The 24,506-nt window shown below is 40.2% G+C and overlaps 2 protein-coding genes across 4 annotated transcripts in view; one reads left to right on the top strand and one right to left on the bottom strand.

The window, feature by feature from the left end:
* LOC105354674 (uncharacterized) overlaps positions 1-24,506 on the bottom strand; it is a 44,305-nt gene that overhangs the window by 13,570 nt on the left and 6,229 nt on the right. For all 3 annotated transcript variants that reach the window (XM_020705685.2, XM_011478785.3, XM_020705684.2), the window contains exon 2: positions 23,412-23,563. In XM_020705685.2, the coding sequence (XP_020561344.1) occupies positions 23,412-23,563 (152 nt within the window). The remainder of the gene's footprint in view (positions 1-23,411; positions 23,564-24,506) is intronic.
* LOC144994630 (beta-scruin-like) lies at positions 16,884-23,514 on the top strand. The gene is made up of 4 exons (XM_078953323.1): positions 16,884-17,120; positions 20,978-21,121; positions 21,468-21,601; positions 23,384-23,514. Exons 1-4 carry the CDS (start codon positions 16,972-16,974, stop codon positions 23,416-23,418), a joined length of 462 nt encoding a protein of 153 aa, XP_078809449.1. The 5' UTR covers positions 16,884-16,971; the 3' UTR covers positions 23,419-23,514.

Here is a 24,506-nt window from a genome sequence, read left to right on the forward strand (position 1 = left end):
TTCTTTTTTCCACAATACATATTTAATGACTGTCGTACACGTCTTCTTTACTTTTTCTTTTTTGTGGTTTCTTTCAGTTTGTTTTACGTCTCTGTGATATTGAACTTTTTTATTTGTTGTTGCTGTGATTGAAGCTTTTCTCTGTTTTTCATGTTAGGAAGCACTAAATGCAGAAACTCTGCATTTATAACTGAGGGTTTTTAAAGTTCTTAAAGGTTCGTTCAGATGCTAAAACTGAAATAATGTTGTTAAATACTCAAAACAGTCAAAGAAGAAATCTGAGATCAAAGGCTTGACTTAGATTCACTTTTCGTTTTAGAGATGATTTATAAATGTGTCAGTTTTGTTCTCCACGAATTAAGACAGATTTGAAAAAGATTTTTAAGTTGCAACCGGTAGGTAATCAAAACAACAAAAATATATTTAAAGAATAATTAAATAATTAATTAATAATTAAATAATTAAATAAAAATAAAGAAAACAAACAAAATGATTGTATATCTATGTATTGATACATCAAACCTTGTCAGGATCATTATTCATTTGGAGGAAAATTAAAAAATAATGAATTAAAAGTAGACACACAGAACCAACATATTTACATGCACATATACACGGTGCCTTTATATCATCATTATAAATACTTGTATTATAGGAAATGACAGATGTTCTTATTTTTTAAGGTGGATTTGAGATTCAAAAAGCTGACATTTTCATTGAGTTATTGACCCAAACTGTAAATGTTAAATGACGTATTCAAACTCCTCTGGTGAATAAGGTCACCACGATGAAACAAACCGAATAAAACCGACATTTCAAAGCGTTTGGTCCGTGCAGGCGTCCCGCCGCTTTTCTTCTATAACACGCTTTCCTGCCATTCTCCACAAAGCCCAGCTCTTTCTGTGTCTCCTCTGTGAGCTGCCTGTGCACACGCCTCGGCTCCCTTTCAAAAAGCCAAACACACATGGACTGCATGCCGTGTCCTCTGTACAGTGACACGTTTGGGGGGGGGTATCAGTTTACATCCATAAACTGATAGGGGGTCTGAATGCGTTTGGCTCGTCAGCCATGCATTTCCTTCCTGCCACGTCCACTGAGGCGGTGTGTCAGTTTGCTCGGCACATGCCACCGTCCCCCAGAGCTCGTGGTTTGACGCCCTGCAGGCTGTGGGCGTGGGCTGCACCCAGCAGGAGGTGGGGGTTTGCCATTTCTCTCCGCTCAGCACGTCTGAGGGTCAAGATTTGTAAAAGTCGTCAAAGGTCAGGGTGGAAACATGGAGGATGGATATCCGGGAGTGATGCTGAGCTTTGTGGAAAAGTCTTTTTCTGTTTCAGCTCAAAACAGCACTTTATGTCAACTTTAACCGAGAAAGTGTGTTTTCTGGGGGGAAAGACTGTCTTCAGCACCAGCGGGGCTCAACGAGCCTAAGTTTTGGGTCTCCCTGTGCCGGCCCCCGGCCCGGATGACATCCAGGGTTGAGTCAGGAAGAACATCCAGCTTGAAAAACTCACCATCTGTCAATCAGCTGATTCCCCTCATATCAGCAACCACCAATTATGATATAAATCGAATCGTTGTTTAAAATGCATCTTTACACCTGGAACAGGTATGCATATACATTGATTCATATATTCAAGTTGATTTTACAGATTTTATTATTTTAGATCCAAATGTACGGAAGCCAAAAACGGCCCGCCCTACTTTTTTTATTTTTTACCGTTTTTCTTGTGATAACACACTTTGCTGCACTGAGACGCAGAGACTTTATGTGTTTTAAGTTTCTTTATTTTGTGGTGAAAAACACAGACAGTAGAAAAAAACCTCCCCAATAGTTGTTTTATTTAAGTCTATGTTTTATGCATCAGTCGATCTTCGTTCCTCAGATTTGTCCTCAGAACGCCGGCCCCCTTTATTTCCCTGAAACCCCCGACAACCGGTTGAATGACAGAAGCGCCTCTGCCTGTGGAACCAAAAGGACGCATCAATTTATAACTCATTTAATGTAATTGTGTTCGACATTTTCTCCGACAAACTGCTTTGTTTTGCCCCAAAGTATATTGTATTGAACTGATTTGGGCTGTTTGGGTCTGTTATTGTCCGGCGTCTGAGGAGCACAGCTCTGATTATGAATCAAAGGATTGCAAAAAATCAACAAAAAAACGTTGGGGGAGCATTTCTGTTGTTGAGAGCTGTTGAGAGCTGGGGGCATAAAACAGATAGAGATTTGGCGTTTCAGTGGGAAAAGGAGAGAGGGACGCCACACTATATTCCTTATCGTCATATTATCACGAGGAAACAAATTGTCTTTTTACTAAACGTGATAACGAGATACCGGATCTCGTTATCACGAGAAAACGGTCAAGAAAAGAAAAGTAGGGCAGACTTTTTTTGGCTGCCGTACTGATTACTTATTTTATCAATTTAAATTAAATTAAGTTTAAATATGAATTCTGTTGTTCATGTTGTGTTTGGTCTTAGCAAACCCAACAATTCCCCTTGAAAAATAAAATCAATCAATAGATCAATCAGTCAGACACTCTGCATTGGCCTCCAACAGCTCATCTCATAATTTTTCCACAGCTAGAATGAAACTTTCCTCTGAAGACAGGATGCTTTTGAGGAAAACTATGAGTCTTTAATTAAAATTACATTAGAGTGCAAAGTTGTGAATGTTTCGCAAATCAGGGAAATATGTAAATAATTAGCTTTTTCACTCAAATGCATGCCCAATATTAGCTCCGAAAACAAATGGCAGGCATTAAAATCTACTGCACGTCCGTCGTTTGACCACCAGAGGGTGCCATAAGACCAGTCACAGTGTGTGACTGTGCAGGAAGTTCCTCTGGGACTTGTAACACCTCCACCTCCAGTCCTTCCAGACATGAATACTCTCAAGCACTTCAGAGTGAGAGGAAGCGGTTTGCAGCCCTGCATCAGTTTTAATGTAGCGCTTCATTTGTTTTAACGTTTTAATCAGCGGCTCATTGCTGTGGGAATTAATTTTTTCAGAAAATGAGTTGGGAGGGAGAGCATTTGTGAACACTTTACTTATTAATTTGACAGATTATTCCCGGTGTCCCGCGGCTCTCAACCCCTCGTGGGTCAAAAGCAGCACAGCTTTCTGCAGATTATTTCCTTTCAGGTGACCTTCACCTTCGTAAATTGTCATGGACTAACGTGTCAAAGCAATTGCAAAAGGGTGCATTTTAGGATCATTTTGAGGAATTGTTGGGCCAGAACTACGGAAGCCAAGAACAAACTTCACTTGTGCCAATTTTCTCGTGATAACTTCATCCACTATCTCGTCATCACAAGAAGAAGAAAAAGGTTTTCTCATGATAAACGACCGAGTCCTGAGTGACACGCAGTCTCTCCAGCTGCACCTCTGCTGTTTGATTCTGTAACCGTGTCGACGGTCTGATCCGCTCATCTGGTCACTGATAAGATAGACAACAATCCCAGGATCACTAAACTGTAGCTGCCTGCATAGCCGGCTGCACAGCCGTCTGCGCAGCCGCAGCCGGGCCAACGGTCTCCTCAAATGGCGATGACTGATTTGGACATTGTTGATGACCGACAACATCAGATAAAGTAATCCATTCTAAACTCATCAGTTCTTCTGGAATTCTACATTTTCTCTAAAAAACGGATTTGTTTTGCTGCAGATTGTAGAAAAAATAGATGTGTTCTTTAACTTTCTCATTATTATGAGAAAAAAACTTTTTTTGTTGGGATAACGTGATAGTAGAAGTTAAAATTAATTAAATAAATGAGGTCGTGAGCTTCCTTCAATTCAATGAAGAATTTTAGCTTGATGGCCCATTAATAGTTCATAAAAATATATATATTTTTCATTTACCCTCCTTTTCCACCAATTATTTTGTTTCTTTTGCATTTTTTGTAGCAACACCTAGTGATCCAACACACCATCCACAAGATTTTAGACCAAAAAAGTACAATTTTCTTTGCTTAAAACTTTAGGGAATGACTGTGTTCTTCAAAACTTGGTATATGTTGTAACTGGCTGCAGCTTCCTCAGGTTTTACAGTTGATTAACCCTTAAACACGCGTCTCTGACGGCACAGCACATGACCTGACGTGGCCCGTTCCATCTGTGAGGAGCAGCGGGGAGCTCTGCTCTCAGACGGGGACCGGCACGGCCACATGGCGAGCTGTCACCTCCTTGACAGGGACACAGACTCTCACAGTCTCTGAGCTGTAACTCACACCGTTTGAGCAGTGGAAGCACCAGAGTCAGAAACGTTGGACGAGTGTGAGGTTTCTCCAGAGAACCCTGGCTTTACCATGTCCTTGCTGTGTTCCTGTCTCTGCTGCTGAAGACAAATGTAACAAATGTCTTTTTAATTCCAAATAAATGATTACTTTATGTTGCACGTTTTTACTTTCAATGTGATTTTCAGACGTTATGTTGATAAAACGAACAAAAATCTTTAAGGTTTTATGATCAATTTTAACTTCATAACAAATAGTTTATGGTAGTTAAAAGGATTCTGAGTTGGTAACCAAGAAATTACTCTTAAAGTTTGATCTAGATTCAGGACAATAACAGCAATTTATTTTCTAAAGATAAACTGAAATAACAAAGCATGTTCAGTTGATCATTTTGATCATTTAAGTGTCTGATAAACTTCCAGGTTTCGCATTTTATTTTGAAGTGCTTCCTGTTGTGTTCATTTTGGCTTGAATCATAATCTTGATTGCTGTCTGCTTTATTGTTGGATTGTTGTTCTTGATGCATCTGTTTCTCTGGAAGTCAGGCTGTCGACCCAAACGTTGTGTTCTCCTGAATGCCGCTTGAGCGATGCTACGCCATGAACTTGATCACATTTTGGTCTGGACTCCCGCTGTAGACTTTATCGTGTCTGTGGTCTCTTGGTTCTATGAAAGCTGTGGTGTGAAGCAGTCATAAGAAACCACAAACGTTCCTCCTGTTCCCTTCTCTGCCGGCTCTATTCCTTTCAGAGGGTCAGACAGTACTTTATTGTGGTGTTAGTGAAACTTTGCAAATTTTTGTTTTAAGCTCATTTGGATGAACTTTTCTGGCTCTCCTTTCCTCTTTAGCATAGAAAATGTCATTTTTCTAAATAAAAATCCAAATCTTCTGATTAACAATGAGCAACTTCCCATCCCATCATTTCAATTCTTTCTGGAACCTCAGATGTTTTGGTTTGGATCTTGAAGGGAGAAAAGTTCTTGCTTTAAAAAAGAAACACTTTTTCTGCTTTAATTTTGACATTTCACACAAAGATTTGTTGTTTCTAGTATATTTTTGTAAGTGTTTCGTAAGAGAATAGGGTTAAAAAGCGAAAAGAAATGCTTTTACTTTTGGTCCTGAGCCTTGGACAATAATGGTGCAATCAGTCCACGGCACCCAGTTCCTCACCCGTTATTATAGCGACAGTTTTTGAAATGTCATATTTCAGTTTTGTTTTTTACTAAAATGATCTATAGCAAGTCAAAAAATGTCAGTGAATTCAGACAAAGCTGAATGTCAACAGTAAGGAGGCAAATGGAAAAGAAAAGACGGTTTTGTTGAGGAAAAAGACTAAAATAGAGGGAAAACTGCAGTTACCGAGAAAAAGAAAAACGTAAAGACAGGAAGAGGCAAAAGTCAAACGGAAGAAAATCATAAGAAGGAATCAGGAAAATGTGAAAATGTATTGAAAAGGTGCAACATCAGAATCTTTTTCTGCGTTTCCGTGTGCTTAAACATAATTTGTGAGATGCTCTCTATTCAAGGATTAGCACAACGCTCCAGTTTAGCTGATGTTTGCACCTTTTGTGAGAAGCCGTGTTGCTCCTGGTTTATGGCGGCATGTGGGCCGGCTCTGTTCGGCTCCCCTGAAACATATCTGGGAATTCAATGAAGATGTGAATGTGATTATGGAACCCCTGAGTTTCAGGAATTCACTAATGAACGGCTGCTTCCGCCTAATCCAGACCAGCACACCTCAGCTCTCCACGGCCTGTGAGACGCTGACAGATTACCAAGGATGTGATTACAGCCATAATCTCAACTGTTCATTTAGAAATCCATAGGGATCATGCAGGAAGCCGAATTCAGCGTCTTTGTGGTGTTTTAATAAGAGGGTTATGATTTGGTTATGGGGGAGGGAGAGGAAGCCATGAGGTTTCATAATTATGCACTCTTCCCTGAAGATGGAGGCCGACATGAGCAGCTGTCATGATTTATGTTGGATTTTTCTTTAACACCAATTATTCCTGGTTTGTGTGATTGAAGAGGCAGGTCACCGGTTGTAATTTTCTCTAAATTGGTGAAAATAAAACCCGCCGCCACAAAGTCACGGGCATATTCTGTGTGATTTGCTGTTACGAACTTAAAAAAGCAGATTATTTTATTCAGGATATTGGTTTCCTCTGCGGCTTCTATCACTTTAGGAATAAGCGGATGATTGCAGGAGCATTTGTCATTTTCAGACCTCAGATGGTTTCTCTTTGGAAATCGTTAACAAATAGTACGTTTGGTTTGTCGCTATTTGAATGCGACAAAAGAATAAATACTTAAAAACTGTGTATTGTTTAAGTGAGTAAACAAAAAGTCTCTTATATCTAAATGTTATCTTCCAGTGGGTATGTCATATTTAACCCTTTATTTTTTTTTTCTTCGTGTGAAGGCACGACTTCCCCACAGCTTATGGGGGCCTCAGTTGGCTGGCAGGGGTCATGGACGCTCCACCACCGGTTCAGTTGTGTTTGTTTTCCCGCTTGGAGGAGCAGCCTGTTTATTCTCTCTTGTAGGAGCTTCAAATAGCCTTGCTGTCCTCCCTCCAGGATATGAATACATTGCTGCAACCGCAGCCTGTGTGGGATGGTTACACAATCCTGTTGTGGCGAGTTGATTCATTGTCGGTAGTATTAATGTTTTCAGTCTAGACTGTTGGCAGCTTTAGTTTTACCAGCCACTTCTGATATGGCAGATTCATCTTCATCCACACTGAGAGGACGAGGATGAAGATACAAGTCCATTCATTCATGGTTAGACGGCCTGTCTCTTCAGCAGAGGCAGAGGACCGTAATCTGTTACTGTCAGGCCTGAATTTGCAGTAGTTCTGATTCAAAATGGTTTTTCCTATTTTGTGTTTTTTAGTTTCCATTGTTATGAATATTTTTTGATGCTTTTGGCCTTGACTGAAACTTTTTCTGTTTGACTTCATCCAAGTTGGGAAAACACTGGACTGACATGATCATGGATGGGAAGATGGAAGCTCGGTCTCCAACCTGACATGATGCTCTGGACACGTCTGAACAGGAAAGAGCTTTGAGGCAGACCCAGACAGCCCTGCAGACCCGGAAGCCTCTGCAGAAATTAGACTTTATTTCTTAATGCCATCTTTAATAGAAACTGCTTCACAGAAAGACTTGGCAATAACAAGAACTGAACATTACCGTAAAACGAAATGAAAGAAACAAAAAGAAATGGTGAAAGTGGAGTTGATGCAAACAGAAGAATGAGCACGGTGGTTATAAGAGCTGAGATTCTAATTCCTCTTTGGCCTCTTAAATCTAGGCCAAAGAGGAAAAAAATTGTGAGGGATTTAATTAATGAGTGAAATTTAAAAGAATTCTTACAGGAACATAGTCTTTAATCCCGTTTTTGACAAAGTCCAGTTAGTTTTCTACATTTATTTTGGTTTCATGATAAAATCTCCTTTTTGCTGTTGTCTAAATTAAATTTAATTATTTTAAGTAAAAGAAAAGAACCTGTCCAACAACTTCACATGGAAAATATCAATGTACATTCAAATACAACGCAAACAGATACCTGTCAATCGAAATTTATTCACACACATATGGGACACAAAGTGCTGTGTGTGACCCAAGTGCTATGAAATACAAACACATCAATTTAAGTAATAAGTAATGTAAACGAGAAACAAACAGCAGATTCAAAAAATTAAAAAGTGATTTGAAACTTTTTTTTTCATGAAAACCATAGAAGTGGAAGGAAATATTAATGATAAAAACAAAAACAAATAAAATTCTAAAAATATGCCCATATGTATATATATTTTTATTTTTTAAATAATAAAATATTTTTTAAAAATGACAAATAAAAAAAGTTAAAGACAACTAGATTAAAAGATAAATGCTATAAATGTAAAGATAAGTGGAGAGATTAGAATAACAAAATACATGGTTTATTACATATGTCATAAAATGAGAGAGAAATAATATAATTAAAGTCAGGCTATATAATACATGTTAAGAAGTTGATGAAATAATTCCATAAAAATAATTTAACATAAAAAAATAAAATAAATTATGTCAAGGTTTCAGAATTGTATCAGATAAAATAAGTAAGTTACTGGAAAAACAGCCCCTTACATACCTGCAAACCAGAAAGAGGCAGAAAAATAAGAATGAAAGGCTGCTACATATTTGTGTTATTGAATTGTGCGTTTTATTAGCATCCACTGCAGTGTGTGGCGTGCTGACAACAATGCAGCACATCTGTCTGCTTCCTACGTTCAGGTCCTCCACATCTTTTCCACCTTCTTGTTGTGAGGCGACAGCGTAAACTCAGGCTGTTCAGATGAAACATTTTTAATCATGAGCAATAAAAAAAGCTTGGAGGAAGATAATGAGCTTCGGTTTTTCCTGTTTTATGGGGCATTCGGGTTCTCTTTTATTGTGCTTTTAGAAACATTTGCTATAAAATAGTCGGTTGCTCCCTTTAGAGGTTGATGCAGCGAATCCACACAAGCCATTTGGTTTCAGTTTCACACAACTGCATTTCAAATACAAAACTAAATAAAAAAAGAGAGAATTCCTTCCAGTCTGTTTACAAAGCATTTGTTCCTATGGCATGTGAAAAAAATCATGTCATTTCTTTTTCCCATGTTAAGGCGCCGCCATCCCTCCGCTGACATCCCCCACTTGTTGCGCTGCATATATCTTCCCGCGGTGAGAGTGGCTGACATGTTAAGGCTGATGCTCAGTGACACAGTGCTGTGCAGCCAGCTTTTATTGTTATTGCATGTGACAGGCAGGAAATCTCCAGGGACAGCTGCACGGGGTAGAGTGTCATTCGCAGGCTGGTTCAGGGAGGAGTGGGGTGGTATTTGACAGGACATGCGGCTGTTGTCCTGTCCGTCTTCTGTGCCCAGTTTACAGCATAAATGTCTGATAGGGTGATGAGAAAAACCCTTTTAATTCTTAAACTCCTGGAGGTTTCTTTGTTTCAGCGTTCATGAGTGAACTGTGGTGCTTTCACACTAATTAAGGTGCGCTCACACTGACTGTGCTCACACCAGACTTCATTTCCTTGGACACTCATGAGTCATCTGAACCCTGGTGCTAACCAAACCAGTGAATCAGAAAAGAAAGGCTTGCAAGTGAAGTGAGTCCCGGCTTTGATAAGTTATAGTCTGACCATTTTAGTGAATCAAAAGAACCTTCAAATACAATCAAAGCCAAAATTTGACCAGGCAGAAGTCATGAAAAAAATGGTGGAATTTCTCGTTTATTAATTAGATAGTGAATATAAAAAAGGTGATTTGAATTTGATCATAGTCTGAGGACTAGGACGACTTCCTCTTGCTCTTTTTTCTAGTCGCAGTTCGTTCCAGGATTTCCAGACAGCAGCAGCTGATGTAAATTCTGGATGTTTTTAGGGTTTTAGGCCACGTTAGTCCAGATCACTGAAGAGTCTGAATATAAATCAGACCAAATAAAGATTCCCCAGGTCACTGAGGCAGAACAGGTGGACGATCTCCCTGTACTTTTGTATAGATTTATAAACAGGAAACTAACAACCGGTTTAAATTTCAACAATTTAAATATTTTACAGCATATATGCATGCAAAAAAAGTAAATGAAAACTAATGCTTTTTTTTAAAACACCATAGAACTGCAAATTCTAAAACATGGTAGCATTTTGTGCACAACTACACACTCTAATGTCCACTCAAAACAGCCGCTTTTTCACGCAAACACACATTTATGTAGATCTACACAGACAAACAACAAATACAGGCAAACACAAAGATGATCTACACACACTTGTGTCTGCAGGACCATCTTCCTGGTGCTGCTCTTCTCTCAGTATGACATTAACGTCAACTCCCCCCTGTCGATCTACATAGCCAAGAGGGGCTCGACCTTCTTGGCTACAGTGGTGGACAAAACTGTTGGTACCCCTCAGTTAAAGAAAGAAAGTCCACAATGCTCACTGAATGACTTGAAACGTTCAAACTAATGAAATAGGGCTGGGGAAAAATGATGGTACCCCAGTGACGTGCGGTGAGGTTGATGGCTGGTGAGGCACTGACGTCATCTGTCAGATTTACAAACATATGAACCATACTGAGTAACTTATTCACCATTTGATTGACAACAGTTAACGTGTTTTGTTTAAAATATAATTTCAACATGTTTTTTTTCATATAAAAACTGCAGCATAGAAAAAAAGCACAAACCTTATTATCGTCTTACCTTTACTTGTAAATAAAGTCCATACGTCGCTCCTTCTGAAGAAAATGACTTGCCGCTTGCTATCACTTCTTCTGTTGTTTTTTAGCGTCATAATCTCAGGGCTCACCGGCGCCCCCTAACATGAGGCACGAGAACTACTGGCCTCACTCAGCGGCTTTTTTGCCGGCGTTTAGCGCTCAGCACAAGAAACACGTCCCTCACATACAGTTATTTATAAAAACAAACACTGTACATCATATACATCTGCTAAATTATGTAAACTCAGCTCATATGGTACAAGTGATTGAACCGACATACAGAGAGACAGCAGTACCGTCTAACTGCTTAGGTATTGCGCAATCCAAGGTGAGGCTCAGCGGGCTGGTGCCTCATCGCACGTCACTTCTCAGTATCTGAACGGCAAATGCGGAAATTCAGCGATTTTGAAAAGAAAAAACACCCAGAAATGGTATATTTAAATGGAAAATGACTGCAAAGCACAAATTACTGATTAAATATAATAATTGAATTTATTTTTTCTCTTTTCTTCCCATAATGACAGGTGAGGCACAGCCTCACCTGCCTCTCCTGACTGCACGACACTGTGGTACCCATAACTTAATTTTTGTTGAACAACCTTTTGAGGCAATCACTGCAATGAAACGGTTTCTGTATTTGTCAATGAGCCTTCTGCACCTGTCCACAGGTATTTTGGCCCCCTCCTCATGAGCAAACTGCTCCAGTTGTCTCAGGTTTGATGGGTGTCTTCTCTAAATGGCATGTTTCAGCTCCTTCCACTGATGTTCAATGGGATTCAGATCTGGGCTCATAGAAGGACACTTCAGAATAGTCCAACACTTTTCTCTGAGCCGTTCTTGGAGGTTTTTGGCTGTGTGTTTTGGATCGTTGTCCTGTTGGAAGACCCATGACCTGCGACTGAGACCAAGCTTTCTGACACTAGGCAGCACATTTCTACCCAGAATGCCTTGATCATCTGGAAATTTCATTTTACCTTGCACAACTTAAAGACACCCTGTGGCAGATGCAGCAAAGCAGCCCCAAAATAGAACTGAGCCTCCTCCATGTTTCACAGCAGGGACAGTGTTCTTTTGGTTGGATGCTTCATTTTTGAGTCTACCAACATAGAGCTGATGTTTCTTACCAAAAAGCTCCAGTTTTGTCTCATTTGTCCAAAGGACATTTTCCCAGAAGCTTTGCGGCTTGTCAACATGCATTTTTGTAAATTCCAGTCTGGCTTTTTGATGATTTCCTTTCTACAGTGGTGTCCTCTTTGGTTGTCTTCAATGAAGTCCACTCTGGCTCAAACATCCACGAATGGTGCGATCTGACACTGATGTACCTTGATCTAGGAGTTCACCTTTAATGTCTTTGGAGGTTGTTCTGGGCTCTTTGGATACAGTTCCAACTCTCCGTCTCCTCAATTTGTCATCAATTTTCCTCTTCCAGCCACGTTCAGGGAGGTTGGCTACGGTCCCGTAGGTCTTAAACTTCTGAATAATAATTAAGTCCAGATATTTATGATCCTGACCTTAAAGGAGTCAACAGCACTTTGAAATTGGTGATTTTATGACGATGCAGTTTAAGAAAGCAGCGAGAGGGGACATGTTTACGGTTTATAGGAGACATTCTGGTTGTTTTTTTATTTCTATTCAATGAAGACTTTAATAAAACTCCAATCTTCTGAGTTTTTCAGCTTTAATTGCTGAATAACTTTACAAGCTCCTGAAGATAGTTTGAGGAAATCTGCAGACTAAAGCATGGGTCTCATAGGGGACATTTATAGAGTAGAATTTTCTGAAGTATATCTTACTGTTACCACTTCACCTTAATGAAGCTTTACAACTTTTTAAGCCGGGATATTTACAGGTTCTGTGTCCTGCTTTAATTATGAGGTCTTCCATTACTGAAGAACCTTTCCTTCAACCTGCCTTCTCAGTTTTGTCTGCAAGAACAAAAAAAAACAAAAAAAACTTTAATGAAAAGTTTGTATTCAGACATTCTTCTTTGATAAAATGTAAAAATCTTTCAGAGTTACATAAAAAAATATGTATATATGCCTTCAAATATCGAATTTACTCGTTTTTTTCATGCAGATAAACTCATCTTCAAGAAATGTCCTCTACAGTTGTGACAACACTGGATTTCTATGTGACATGTCCTTCGACCTTCATGTGATGAATCATGAGAGCAACTGGAAGGCTTTCTGCTCCACAGATATAAATAAAGACATCCATGGGTAAATGTCGTCATGCGAGCAGAGAAAAGAAAGAAGCAACGAGATCCGTTGGAGATTTGCAGGAGGGAGCTGGAAGAAGATGCAGTATCTGGACCCCTTCAAAGGAAATGTGCAGAATAAAGTTCCTCCAGAACAAACAGTAATGTAACTCAACGGCATGCCCCCCCCCCCCCCCCCCCTCCCCCTGTACCCCCCTGAATCCTGTTTGGGATTGTAGAAGTGCTGCTGTTGCAGGAGATTTGACTTCACAGAGCAGCTGCGTGCATAGAAAAAACAAAATCCTTCCACTAAAGTGACACCAGCATCTGCTGTGGTGGAAATCGAAAGATAAAAAACCCAGATTAAAAAATAGAGTTCAGATCTGATCCTGCCATTTTTCCCGCAGTGTTATTAAGTAATATAATGATATCTTTGTTTAGAAAGCACTTCGACACAAACTAAAATTTATTCTAAAATAATAAAACACCTAAAAGTCAAAGCAGAACAAAGTCATATTTGTCCAAATGCTTGAATATAAGAATGAGTTTTTGGTTTTCTTTGTTTTATAAGTGGATAGTGAATGATGGTAAGTGATATATTAATACAGAGAAGGCTTCATGTTTTGTTTTTTTGAGCATCGACTGCTTTTTGTCTCCTTGTCTTCGTTGTTTTCCATTTTTCTGTGAAAGGATCTGCTCAACTTCCAACCTGCAGACTCCACTTGGCATCTTCTTCCTGTAACATTTACTGAATTATTGCTCCCAACTTTTACCTTCTTTTACCCCAAATTCAGGGTCCATGCATATTGTAAAATATGCATCAATGTCATTAGAAATTAGTGTCCTAGCAACCCCCGACGCAAACATGCCCAAAAATAAATGACACGAACAAAAGGAAACAGTAATAAGTAAAAGTCCCTTTATACGGTCATAAGAACAATTGAAAGCAATGGCTGTCAGTAGATAAAGTGCTAATAGTGAAATCTTTGCATCTTTTTTCTCACTAGATATTCACAGAAACACTGAGATCCTACGAGGAAGTGAAAGTAGATCAAATGTCCACAGGTCCTGGAAGTGATGGCTGTCAATGATCTTTGGCTTCAAGCTGATGTGGTGGTGGTGGTGGGGGGGGGGGGGGGGGGTGTTGTTGCTAAGAGGAGAAGGTTTTTTTTCCACCTCCAGAGTAACGAATGTCCTTCACAGCTGAACGCTGGACTGTCACAACTGAAGAGTAAGCGTGGACAGCCAAGTGTAGGGTGCTGATAAGCTACAAAACGACAAAGAGGACAGTTTGTGTGACTGCAGAACCTGAGCAAACCACTGAAGAGATAAAGCATGGGGGGGCACGACAAACAAGGGTAAGCCCCTAATGTTACCATGTTGATCCTGAAAAACCGTAAGAATGTTTTGCATCATGAAATAATGACAGTTTAATCACATCCACGTGTGTTTTTGTGTGTCCTCCATGGAGGAACCAGAAAGCTGCAATATGCAGATGACAGCCAGGTCGCCCGCTAATCACGCCACCTCGACCCCTTCTCCCATCAGTACTCGACTCGCCAAGCTCCCTGCAAACGAAGCCCAGGGTGACGTGATGTTCATGGGTCAGTGGCAGCCTCACATGCAGAGATTATCTGCGTGTGTGTTCTTCAAAACAGAAAAATGTCAAGGAGACCCCTGCTGCTGCAGGCCTTTACAGAAAGGTGGCTTGCAGTCGGCATCAGCCAGGTGTTTGCACCTCTGCATGTCTGTGGGAAGCTGTGGCCAGGCTGGGATCAGGAAGGGGAGTTGAGACAGGGTTAACCAGCCTTGCAGCTGCTAAAACCCAATTTACTTCAGTTTCAAAGACTTATTTCCAAAAGAAACTCATTTCTGCAAACAAGCTAATCTAAAAATGAACTGGAACACAATTTTTGGGGGGAAAATACTCTGTTTTTCAGACTAACAAACTAAATAGTGAACTGAAATTACATCAAAAGCGCATTTATTTTACATTATAATTCTAATTAAAGCTGTGAGCGGAATGTATCGTTGTAGGCTGCCCTCGCCACCCCCTCGCTGGGTGAGCGGGTGCTACACTTCCCTTTCTCTGGTCAGAGCTGCATGGGATTTCTTTAAATAAAACAAACACTTTTTTTTTCAATGTTAGCTTTTCTGTTGGTTTTATCTGCATAGCAACCATTTTAATTTTTAGTCGCCTGGAGGAGCGAACTTTTCGGTTTCCTTGGCAACAGTGATTTTGTGTTGACCACGCCCACATTCCTGATATGTTCACATTGTGTGGCACATAGGTTCATTTAGCTCGAGCCAACGACCCACGTATTACATTTTCATAATGTTTGGTACGAGCAGCAGGGAAACGCCACTATTGAGAGCTTGCACGCTAACAGCATTTATCTTGCCAGTGATGCTTAAGGAGCTAGGAGGCAGTAGATCAAAATTTCTAGGAGAAGTTTACATTTGTAGCTGGTAATAAAGTATTTTTTTTTCTTTTTGATATTCAAAATAGCGGCCTCTTTACAAGGTCAAAGATCAACCAAACTTTGGTTGCTGACTTAACCTGATGACATTTCTGTAAAATTATGCAAAGATGGCTCCAACAAAAGTTTTCTTTTCCCATATTGCGGGAAAATGTGAACATTACCAAATTTCACATTTTGCCTCAAAATAGCTGCCAAGTCATAGCTCCCATAAAAATGTTAAAACTTCCTATTGCATGTTCCCAACACGCGTGTTTTGGTTTTGTTATTTGATTTCAAAATGTATGTTTTTTTGAGCCCCATTAGAGATTTTGCTCCCAGTCATTTTTTTGGCCGTTTCTCCCACTGTGATGTCATCATCTTTGGGGGGTGGGGGTGGGGGGAGGGGGGGGTTGTGCACTAAGCCCAAAATTCATTTTCACCAGTTTTTAGGTGCGTGCAAATTTTGATACATTTTTTACTTTGTGGCGGGGGTTCAAAAGTGCAAAAGTATTATCAAAACAATCTGGTCCTTCAGTAGGAGTGTTGTGGGACATAAATCTGCTGTATGACTGCATACTTAGTCTTAAACAACAAGACTGATCCCTGATCAAACTCCCTCAAAGGAAGTGAGCATCAGCCAGGTTTTATCGCTCTTCAGAATGGAGCCATGAGTTGATTTGAATGGTGCACAATTTTTAAACCACCACAGCTTCCTGGTATCCAAATATATACTCAGCAACACATTAAGACTTTGTCATGAAGATACATTTTGGTACAGACCCTTTTAAGACATTTTCCCCTCAGACTTTCTTGAATTTTTAATTATCAATACTAATTGCCTGTATCAGGTGTGATCTAACAGGTATGTTTGAAGAGGTAGCAGGACGGTGGGCCTTAAAGCTGTAGGAGAAGCTTCAAAAATGGACTCTGTTTATACATTTCCCTACGAATGAGAAAGTGGACTGGAACTGCGATGACGGGACGCCAGAAACCTCGGGACGGGACGGACACAGAGCCTTTGTGGGTGGGGCTATGTAGTATGAGGAGGGAGCTCGACACAGAGCAAATAGAAAGAAACTGAGCTAATAAGAACGTTCATCCCAGGGTGGTACTATGAGCAGAACTCATAGTCCTAATGCTGTAAGCTCAGGTGGGAGGCTAAAAATAACAGCATTTCACACAGATTCATCAGGTGATAAACTTTGTTCCATGAAAAGTTTGCACTCTGTTCCCCATATTGGTGTTTGTCAGGGATCCAACATGTATGAAACCAGAACTATTACAGTTACATGAGTCCTATCAGTCTATAGTATTTCTTCAAAAAGGGTGTGATGCTCATTAAATGGGAACATCTGCTTCCCTTTTTGATGAACCCAATTAAGGCCAGAAAGTGCACTCTCTGTGCTGTAGTGACTGGAGACCACTGTGGTCATCTTTTACTGTAATTGCTCCAATCTGTTTGGGGCTGTTGATGTGCTAAAGGGGATTCTCTGTTAATAATTAATGTTTGACTTGCTGGCAGTGCGTGTGAGGAACAGAACCGGTGTTTTGAAACAAACGTTTAAAGTGCGCTTTTGAGAGCAACAAAATGAAGAGCGAATCTTTAAGAAAGGAGCAGAGAAGCATGAAAGTGCTGCACAATAAACCCAGAGGGGCAATGAATGCAGAGCTTCTCTACAAAGAAACAGTTATGGAAGTTTCAGAATGTAATATTACTGGAGACACACATACATGCAGACACAGCAAACGTAATAGGATTGTATTTAGGAACGTGTTAATTTACTTGATCTTTTTCCTCATTGTTTCAGTTGGTGGATGCATGCCGTCCAACACGTCCTTTCTGCTTGAGCGGTTTTGTCCTGACCTTAACGAATGGAGATCGACAGCACACGTGTTCAACAATCGAGCATGTGTAGCTGTTGGTGCACTGGATGGCAGGATTTACACTGCAGGTGGGGAGGATAAGAGGTAAGAAAGGTTAAAGATCCGTCACAGCGTTTTTCCATTTCCCTTTAAACACGCCAACTGATTTTAATCTTCCTGAGTCAGACAGCAGAGCTTCCAAAGGAGGAAGGCTTACTCTTTGCTAGCACCCTGACCATTCTTTGAGTGATCTCGAGTTCATCCAGGAGTTTTGTGATCCACCTTAACATCGAACTGGTGACTCTGGGATTTTCGTTGAGGCTTTCTGGGGTTTTTATTTTACTTCTTACTAGCTATGTTGGGCTGAAAAGCTGAAAGCAGACACCCCGGAGTGGGCAGGTTTTCCAGAGGAAAAGGTTGATTCACGAGGGAAGAGGCCATGTAATTGAAACGTGTGTCATTCTGTGACATGAAAGAGCTCTCAGTTAGAGCCGTAACCTTGGATCCGAGCGCTGAGGACAGGACGAGATCCAGAGAAGAAAAAGTTCAGACCGAAAACCAATGTTCAAGCTAAGATCCAATTTGCATGCGCTATAAACTTGCATTAAGACGAAAAATAAAGTCCCACTTTTAAAAGGAAGGGTTTCTGTGTCATTTGCAGTGACTGTTTATGAAAACTGAACTGAGAGACCCCTCCCCCCCTGGCGTTCCAAACAGGAAGCACCCATGGACTCTAGTAGTTCTAGCTATAACCTGACCAATCAGATTCCTCAGTAAAAGTAGGTGGAGCCTGCTGGCTCCCACATACAAATTTCAAAATTTTTGACACCCTGCGACAGACTAGCGATCCGTCCAGGGTGTCCCCTGCCTTCACCCGCAAGTGGCTGGGATAGGCTGCGGCGTCTCCTTGACCCCGAAAAAAGAAGAGGAATGAATGATTGACAGATTTCTTGTATCCCTCTTTCAAGTGATAGTGGTGTGGACTTCCAACAAGCTGACTCCTGATTGGCCAGAGTGGTTGCCATAGAAACACAGACTCAGACCAACTCGGGCCAATTACTGCTTACTGATGACATCTGGCTCCAACATGACGGCATCCGTATTGTGAAAAAATGCTGGCTGGGTTGATTTCATCTGGTGGGGGCAACTTTGGTACAAAAGTAGAGCGGGTGGACCTCTGATCTGAGGATCGCAGGTTCAGTTTCTGCCCTGCCCGACTAAACGTCGAGGTGTCCTTGTGCAAGACAATGAACCCCACATTGCTACTGGTAGTCTTAGATTGGCACCATTGTAAGGCACTGTGTGCGTGGGTTAATGGGACTGTGACTGTAAAGCGCGTTTGGCCACAAGGTAGAAAAGTGATGTATAGTTTAATTTGGTTGATGAAGTAAGCCAGTTTTTATGGGTGACATCACACTAACTCAGTCCAGTTCTACAATACAGTCAATGGTGCTTTGTGAGTGGATGCTAGTTGACTGTGTTGACCTCCGTAAATGTTATGGTCTTCATAAAAATCCTTGATGTCCTCCTGTGATAATTTAACTCAAATATCTACCAAAAGGTTCTTTTGTTGAGTCTGATTCTCCTATTTGGTATGAATTAAGGTTTAGTGGTGGTTTTTATTTCGCTACATCACGTCAACACGTCTAATTGTCAAGTCTGTGATAAAGTTGCAGTGGGATTTCTAATCCCATTTTCATTTTTTGCTCTTCCCCAAGAATTAATAAAAGTTACTATTAGAATAGATTGTGATATAATACACGTACGACCCACTACTTTCTGGATCCTCAAAGGTAACATTATGTATTCTAATAGTTATTAAAGAAATGCATAATAGATGATTCATTTGATCCCAAAGGTGTCCTCCCTCCTGCTACAGTCATTGGGAAAGTTTATTACTATGGGTAGGAGTCGTCTTGTGCACCAGTTTCAGCTGCAGCATAAATGAAGAAGCATCTGACTCAAGATAATAGCATAATTTCATTAGATTGTGGTGTAGAGAGTGTGTGAGTGGTCACGTCTATTGCTTTTAGATCTTTAGTTTCCTTTGCAGAAGCCCTTAAGTTTTCTATCAATCTTTTCTTCTTTTTTTTTGCACAAAGCCAATTTTCTTTATCAGCTTTGTCAGTTTCTCTGAGTCACCATCGATGATGAGACTGCACTGAACTAATAACTGCCTATAAAACAAATCAGATCTTAAAATCTTGTTTATTGTTTATTGTCCCGGTATATCGCCATAAAACTAAAAAAGACTTTGTATGTTTGAAAAAACCAGCAATGAGGCTGTTTGTCAAACCTGAGTGTTACTGCAGCCTTTGCAGATCGTAACGAGGATTTTGAATCACATTGGACCTTTTAAAGAACAAATCTTGTTATTTGGTGCTGGAAACCATTTTGTCTGTAAAGATTATCGGTTATCCAGATCATGTGGTCACAAGAACTTGTTCTTCAGGGACAACGGCGTAAAAGAGCCAGTGAGAAAACAAAAGAAGACCCTTCAATTCCAAAATAAAAGCATTTAACAGACAAAACCGGGAGTCTTTATTCCAAATATAGATTTACTGTGAGAGTTGTTCCCACAGACCATAATAATAATTCAGAGGATTCAGCAACCAGTTGTTGCTAATAAAGTAGTTCAAACGGTAGACTCATGTTTATTATGATAATTAGAATTATCAGTTTTAGTGAATGTTATTTAGTTTTTTTATTTATCCGTTGTACCGTAAAAATCGGATAAGGCTGAATTTGGTGTCTGATTTTGTAGCTTCCACTTTGACAGAAATGGGATAAGTGGAAATTTACATCACATTTTAATGGTTCCTACATTAAATTTAGTGAGCAAATAAAGTTCTAAAGGCAGCTGCAGATATTTTACAGAGGATGAAGATAAGCTTTACCCTTAAAATTTAAGGGAAGCTGTGGGCTAACAAAAAAAAAAATCATACGCCCACTTCAGTCTCGCAGACACCAGTCTGTGAAAATATGCTTTGAATAATTAAATTGGTTTTTGTCCTGAAAAAGGTTGGAGGCCACTTTTTTAAAGGATCGTATAAAAAAATGTTTTGCTCCTAATTGTGGTAGCAAGAAAGGAGGAAGCTTCTTTAAGCAGGAGAGGATCCTGCAGATCAACCTTTAAAGTCCAGTAATCCTGAAAACCAGAATCCTGTAATAATAACTCCGTGTCATAATAATGTATCGCACCATTGGGGATTCTTCTAAGAAATGGAAGAAAAAGGATAAAACAAACAATAATTATAAATCTTTGCTACAAAGACTTTTCATTCTGGTCCAATGTTTCTTTATAACAGACAAAATAAAGGAAAGATTGACATAAATCCTGGTTTCTTCTACAGTGCATCTTTACTTGACTTTTCATGACTTTTTTAGTCAAATGATCAGCAGAGAGGTTTGACCTTTTGCCATCTAAATGCACAAAACCAGACACTTTTCATTTTTAGTGAAAAAATTATCTAAATGTGTTCTTAAAGTCTGATACAGTTGGTTTTTAACCTACATCCACTTTTCATATACATTCAAAGTGACTTGATCAGCCTTGAACAATATGATAGACAGCTACATCCTAGTCACTCTAGCCTAAAACATCGGGTCCTAATTGTGGTTTGATGCCTGCAGCTCATCTCTTAGAGACGGTTTTTGTAACACGCTCCCAAGGTTTTGCCAATTAGGGGGAAGTGGTTGATCTGTGGTCCCACTAAAAGCTGTATAGTTTATATTTGAACAGCCTTTCAGGCAAAATGAATCTGACTGGCAGATGTTTATGCAGATGTCAACAAAAAGTTCCTGCATTTGTTTGTATCTCTAAAAGCTCACAATAGACGCTTCAGACATAGATTTGTGCAGTCAAACCGTGGTCTTTTTCATCCCTGTAAGTACTATTACCAGCGGCTGATGTTGCCATCCAAACCCCCCTGACCCCGGCCCACGCACTCTTTGATTTGCAGGTACAGCCCAGACTCAGACTGCTGGAGTACAGATGTAGCACCCTTGAGCAGCCCCCGCAGTGGAGTATGTCTGGTGGCGATGGATGGGTATCTGTACGCCGCTGGAGGACATGATGGCTTTACTGCCGTGAATGTTGTGGAGAGGTATTGTAGAGTCTGTGCTTTTTTGGTGTCAGCGCAACATTTTCACCACTATTCCTCAGAGAAAGACAGTCTGAGGGTGAAACCTCTCTGGTGGTATCATAATTTAAGGTCTTGGGGGTGCCTAAAACAAGCTGATTGATATATTGGTTATTTCCAAAAAGAAATGCTACTTAAGAAATCATCACAAGCAGAAATGCTATAAATAAAGAACATTTTCGCATCATTAACCTGGTTAAAAGAAGTTAGATGCATTTGTGTTGGGCTCACAGACCAGAAAAAACAAAACTGATTGCATAACACGCTGCATATATAATGTAGTGACTGCAGGTTTGTTCATTTGCTGCAGGTATGATCCACAAACAAACAAATGGAGCATGCAGCCACCAATGTTGACCAGAAGAAGCCTAGCGGGAGCTGCTGTGCTGCAGGGCCACCTGTGTGTGATTGCAGGAAATGATGGTGAAAGCGCTCTAAGCTCAGGTGGGAGGCTGAAATGCCCGGCAAAAACCTGCTGAATCTCACATTTCCCTGCGCTGTCAGCGTAATTCCCAAATCCCCTTCAAATTAATGATGATAGAGTTATGGGAAAGTAAAGATGGGAGGTATGAAAGGAAGAAAAGCAAGAATAAAATGTGGAAAGAAAAGCAGGAAACAACTGAAAAATAGAAAAACGGCTCACTTTCAACACGAGAAGCAAAGCTGACAGAACATGGTGACAAATGCTCAAAACTCTATGAAAGCAACACAAAACACAATTCAACAACCCATTTGTCATATAAAATTATAATCAGGAGTTTGTTTTGTATCATCTGCCTATAAATAATGTGCAAAAAGTGATCAAATAAGCCTTTTATTAGAAAAAAAGACTGTATTCTTGAATTTATTGTTGTTGCTTTTTTTAATTAAAAACGTTTTTTTTTTTCAACCATCTTTGAGTAAGGATTTTGTTTTGCAAGGCTGGTCTTATTGGAGAGGATGCCATCTAAACATGGTGGTCTGCAAAAAGCCACAATGAACTAAAGAAATTAAAACTAAAATATAAAAATCAAAATAAAAAAAGACCAAAAAAAAGATATCAGGCTGGATGGACAAACAGTTGTACAAAGATAGACAGATCTAAAAAATGCTGCCTCAACCGGGCACAAACCAATGCCCTGCTTGTGCCTGTCCCAAGCCCGGACAATGTAGTGGCTAGAGTCAGGAAGACATAAGTAGATCAAATGAGAAGATAACTATATGGGATAGATGAACCAATAAAATAATAGCAGGTTTTTATTACATTTTAGGGGCTCGGAAGGATCTGACACCCCAAACTCTCAGCACACCCAAACTTGCCCCCCGATAGTCTACCTGCCCTCCAGAGTGGGACCGACTATATTGCCTGATTTTTTCACTTTGCTTCTCATCTTATATACATTTCTGTCAGACAATCAGACAAAGTATGACATAATATTTAATAAGTGTTTGGCTGAGCAGCGGAAATTAAATCAATACAAATGAAAGTCAGAATTTATGAGCCTTGAGTTCAGTTTCACATAAAGTCAATGGAAAGGAGTTTTATGACAACACTTAAGCTATTGAATTTATTTCTGAGCACGAGTCATACTGTAAACTTAAAGAACATTTTCTGATTTAACAGCCATTAACTCTGTGTGTTCAGCGTGGCATTCATTTCTGCATGTTATTTCTCTTCCCGTAGGAGGACGGACACTAAATGGCATTTATCCATTTATTTCTGATTGATAGACAACAGCAAACAGGAACTTGATCATTTGCCCTGATACGTGCGATAAAGTTTTTTTTTTTTTTAATGGCATCAAAATGCTAGTCTGACCTCTTTGTCTGGTGCATCTGGCATGAACTCGCATGCGCTCCCCCACTCCCACACATGTTTCTGCCCGCTGACCCTGCCAAAGATAAACACCGGCTACTCTGCGCCGCTACTTGTCACTAAACATTTCGGTCTGTGAGAAGCATTTATCAGCAAAACTCTCATAACCTTTTCGGGTTCCCACCAAGTTCAGAGTCTATATTTGTCATGTTTTCACCAAACTCTGGAGTTTTATCCAGGAACAACAACAAAAAAGAGCGGGCGTTCCCATCAGTGGCCCTTTTTTTTTAGATCAGTGCATCTAGAAAATCAATGAAGCTTGTTGTCTTGGGCTTAAATAGCCACTGTGTTTGTGTAACTCATATACTGTGTGCAGAATTGAATCCTTTATATATATGTTCCACCTCCTGACACCTCCGAATCTTTCCCAGTGGAGCGCTACAACCCTTTAGACGGTACCTGGTGAGCGTGCTCCCACATGCTGGGCCCCAGGGAGGCAGCTGGCTGCGCCGTGTACCGGGGACACATCTACGATGCCGGGGGCAAAGACGAGCTGGACCTGAAGCTCTGCTCTGCAGAGAGGTTGGACCCGTGTGGGATGAGGTGGAGCCCTGTGAAATGCATGAGAAGCAAGAGGGAAAATGTAAGTAAAAAGAACTGATCTGATGAGCGCTTCAGTTCATCACTGAGTCATGCTCACATGGTGTTTAGTTCAACAGACACAAGATAAATAAAAGGACAGCAATATAGTCCAATATAGTCTAAGCAATATAGTCCAATATAGTCTACTTCCTAAGTGTTATTCCAATAAACATCGAAGCTTTGACTCTAAGTTTTGCTTATGTTCAAACGAATATAAAAAAGACTCTGAAAACTTTATTTCCTTTTCATTTTTGGCCGAATGGAACTAAAATAATTAAACATGTTCAAGCCGCGAGCAGCGTTGTATGGCTTCCCCTTTTGACCCACCACCACTGGCTGAGCGGCTGCCCCCCCCCCCCCACACACACACACACACACTTTTCCTCCTCTTATTTTGTCTCCATGGTCATAGCTGCATGTGAAAGACTCCATTTAACCACTGTTTTTTTTTTTTCAAAATGTTGGCTTTTCTGTTGGTTTTATCTCCATAGCAACCATTTCAGATTTTGGTCGCTTGGGGGTGACGAACAGATCTATATCATTTTTAGAAGAATCTGCTAAATTAAATTTTCAGATTTCCTTGGCAACCGAGGTTTTTGTTAACTACGCCCACATTCCTAATAGGTTTATATTGTATGTCATGTTGTTTTATTCAGCTTGAGCCAGGGACTCATGTTTTTCACATTCCCACAATATTCCAGTGAAAAATGTGTGATCATCTGGGGGGCACCACATTTGCCAGCTTGCCACCCTAACGCCGTTCAGAATCTGCAACTTCTGAATCCAACATTTTTCCCCCAAAAGCTTGAAGTGTTAGGAGGTGACAGATCAAAATCCCTAGAAGGTGTTGGAATTTTTAGAGGATACTAAAGAGGATTTTCTTGAAAATTCAAAATGGCAGCCTCCTACCTG

Source organism: Oryzias latipes, chromosome 9, assembly GCF_053564925.1.
Source record: "Oryzias latipes strain Hd-rR chromosome 9, Olatipes_Hd-rR_3.1".
Classification (NCBI taxonomy): domain Eukaryota; kingdom Metazoa; phylum Chordata; class Actinopteri; order Beloniformes; family Adrianichthyidae; genus Oryzias; species Oryzias latipes.